General features: G+C 51.3%; 2 protein-coding genes across 2 annotated transcripts; both read right to left on the bottom strand.

Annotated features, from left to right (window-relative positions):
* Positions 1–74: 74 nt before the first annotated feature.
* On the bottom strand, positions 75–404 carry PPTG_06405 (hypothetical protein; the record flags this gene model as incomplete). Its single annotated transcript, XM_008900322.1, has 1 exon — positions 75–404. One exon carries the CDS (start codon positions 402–404, stop codon positions 75–77), a length of 330 nt encoding a protein of 109 aa, XP_008898570.1.
* A 1,213-nt stretch (positions 405–1,617) lies between these two features.
* On the bottom strand, positions 1,618–2,506 carry PPTG_06404 (hypothetical protein; the record flags this gene model as incomplete). The annotated part of the gene is made up of 3 exons (XM_008900321.1): positions 1,618–2,054; positions 2,153–2,366; positions 2,435–2,506. The coding sequence occupies 3 exons, from the start codon at positions 2,504–2,506 to the stop codon at positions 1,618–1,620; spliced, it is 723 nt and encodes a 240-aa protein (XP_008898569.1).
* Positions 2,507–2,766: the final 260 nt, after the last annotated feature.

The raw sequence follows: 2,766 nt of genomic DNA, 5'->3' as shown, positions 1-2,766 counted from the left end.
GGGTCTTCAGATCACGCCCAAACGATGGCTTACCGTTCTGGTAGACGTATTGTTGTGGGTTTATCCTACCAACACTAGTAGCTAGAGTTGCCGTGGTAATTACTACACCACAAATTCTTCGTGTGACGTCTTTCCTCCCCGCTAACTTTCCTCGTCTTGCTGTCCTGCACCTCTAGCAAGAGCACCACGCCATCCTTGTTATCATCGTAGGCGGTACGAAGCTTCACGCGGTGAGCTTTGCTGGTGTTCTTCTTCACTTCAGCTTGCGAGATGTGCACTTTAAGCAGAGCTGGGGTAGGGTCCACTTTGGCGTACACTTCCGAGACAGGAGGCGAAATCTTTTCCTTGAGCTTGGCGAGCTGCGCAGCCGACACAGTCCACTTGGAGCTCGTAGCAGAGACCATATTTTCGCTCGTGAACTGATTTCCCTTCCTTCTCTTTCCTTTTCAGAGCTGCAATTGCAATCTGCACCCGATCCGACTCGGAACATACACGGCTCGCGACCCGAAGTGGCTTCACCGGAAACCCCTAACCATCGCGACCCGGGACCCAATCCGACTAGTACATCTACCCAGCGCTAAGCTTAAATTAAAACACCAGGTGCCATGAGTTGAGTTTGTAGGTGCGTCAATCTAACCTAGCACCCCATGCTGTCGTGTTGTGTTTTAGTGGAATCATGGTGTGTGGGGAGGGGGATTATGCGTTTTTGTGGGGAATAAACTGCAATCAATCGGCACCACTTCTGACCCCATCTCACCACTTTTGACCACTTTTTGTGCCGCTCAGATCCTTGATATCTGGTTGGCAGACACACATTCCGAGACTAACTACGGTACGAGCTCTCACGCCCCGTGGTAAAGCGCCACTGGCCAACTCGCTGCAACGGCGGACACTTCGACTGTAGGGCAAGCCAGCCAAGCGTATCAAGGTACTATTGACCTACTTATCTAATAGAAAACGGTCTAAGCTAACGTGTTGTGCTCTGCTGTCGCTCTGTGGTCGTGTACAGTGCGGATTGTCAGTGAGATCGCCGCATATCTTCTTGCGCTGCGGCAGCTACTGCAGGACATCTCCCTGCTACGCTTTTGTGGCTTTATGCTTTGCGTGGGCGTGCTTGCTGCCACCTTCAGAGCCACCTTCTTTTCCTTCAGTCGGCACCAAAGAGCGTTTGTGGATAAGGGCAGATTGGGGTAATACGACTTGTACACTGCATAGATACGCTCCCATTTGCCGTTCGAATTTGGTATTGACTTAGCCAGCTTGCGCAGCTTGTGGATATGGTCGTGAGTTATTGTGATCGGAAGGGACGTTATTGCGAAGCACTCGGTCGTGTTGAGGCCGCTATCTGCAGGGCACGGCTGATTGTGTTGCTGCGTTGAGACTGCTGCCACTTCGTGCGTTGAACTTGGACCTTGAAGGCTGGTAGATCGTGGTAAACCCGGCGCGAGACTGCTGTGCGTGGCTAGTGGATCTGTCACCGGTGGCGATGGTATCTCCAATGAGTTCAGGGGTACGGAAGGGCTTTGTGCTGATGTTCGGGTCGTCTCGGTACTATTATCAATGGACTTGTCTGTCTTGTTGGCTGCGTCGCCTGTGCTAGATACCATGCTGCGGCGGTTAGATATTTGGGTAATATTTGCATTGGACTGGTGTGTAGTGGAGCGGAGCCATTATTCCAGGCGACAATTTGAGTTTTATCTTCAATTTTGCTGCATTCGACTGCTGCTTCATGTTGTTCCATTTCGTAATCAACGCTGCTGGAGTCTTAGGGTAGATACCGGCACAGATGCAGGTTGCAAAGTCATACACCATCACGAATACTTGTCTCCTTTTGCGAATCCCGTTAAGCTGACGAAGCGCAGAGAACAGCTGGGAGAGTAGCTCCAGCTCGCGTGGCGTTGTTTCGGCACATGGATTCGGACTCGAAAACCTGAATAGTCTATATGGGTCATTCGTCGCTGGTGGGGTCTTCGTGGCCAAGCAGTTAATCTTTGCAGCTAGCGTGGCAAAGCTGCGGCGTCTCAGTTTCAAGCGCTGGTTGCCGTTGGGCGAGACTGCCATATTATATAACAGCGTAGTAACAAGCGAGCATTCTGACCAGCTCCGTCCAGCTCGTTTCTGCTCCATTTGCACCTGACGAAGTAGTGCGTACTCTTCCGAAGAAAACCTGCAGCAGTTTCATAGTCGAGCTCAGCGAGGCACAGTGAGTTAAAGAAATCCGCTTTGGAGAGTTTGCCAGTTTCAGTGAAGACTATCTGCTTCATGAGAAGCTCCTTAATGCTGTCGTTGTGCTGTCGACTGCGCTGAAGATTCGCCTCCAGAGCCAGCGTGTCAACGCTTGCTGTCTCGAATATCTGACGCCAGCTCTCGAATGAATAATCAAGGACTGTACGCTGGCTGAGGAAGAGGTGTTGAAATTAGCCGGGTGACGAACTTCAGCTGCGGTGACTCCGCGATAACTCCACGGCACACGTTGCCGTCTGTGCGAGCGTGAGAATATCGGCATGGTGCATTGGCGGATTTCGACCGTAGTTAGATCCGACTTTCAGGTTATGCTGCAAAATAAAAATGTCGAGAATCCGTAAGCCAACATCGACCGAAACAGACCGAGCGAGCATCTTCTTACGGGCCGAGCGAAACCCTTCAAGCTGACTTGTAGACACGGACGTCTTTGCCACCACCCTCTTTGAAGACGTTATCGTGAACGTATAGATCTCCACGTTCGATCTGCTTCAGATTGCTGTTGACGCCCCCTTGCCATTCCGA

Source organism: Phytophthora parasitica (assembly GCF_000247585.1).
Source record: "Phytophthora parasitica INRA-310 unplaced genomic scaffold supercont2.9, whole genome shotgun sequence".
Classification (NCBI taxonomy): Eukaryota; Oomycota; class Peronosporomycetes; order Peronosporales; family Peronosporaceae; genus Phytophthora; species Phytophthora nicotianae.
This window is presented reverse-complemented; position numbering and strand designations above follow the sequence as displayed.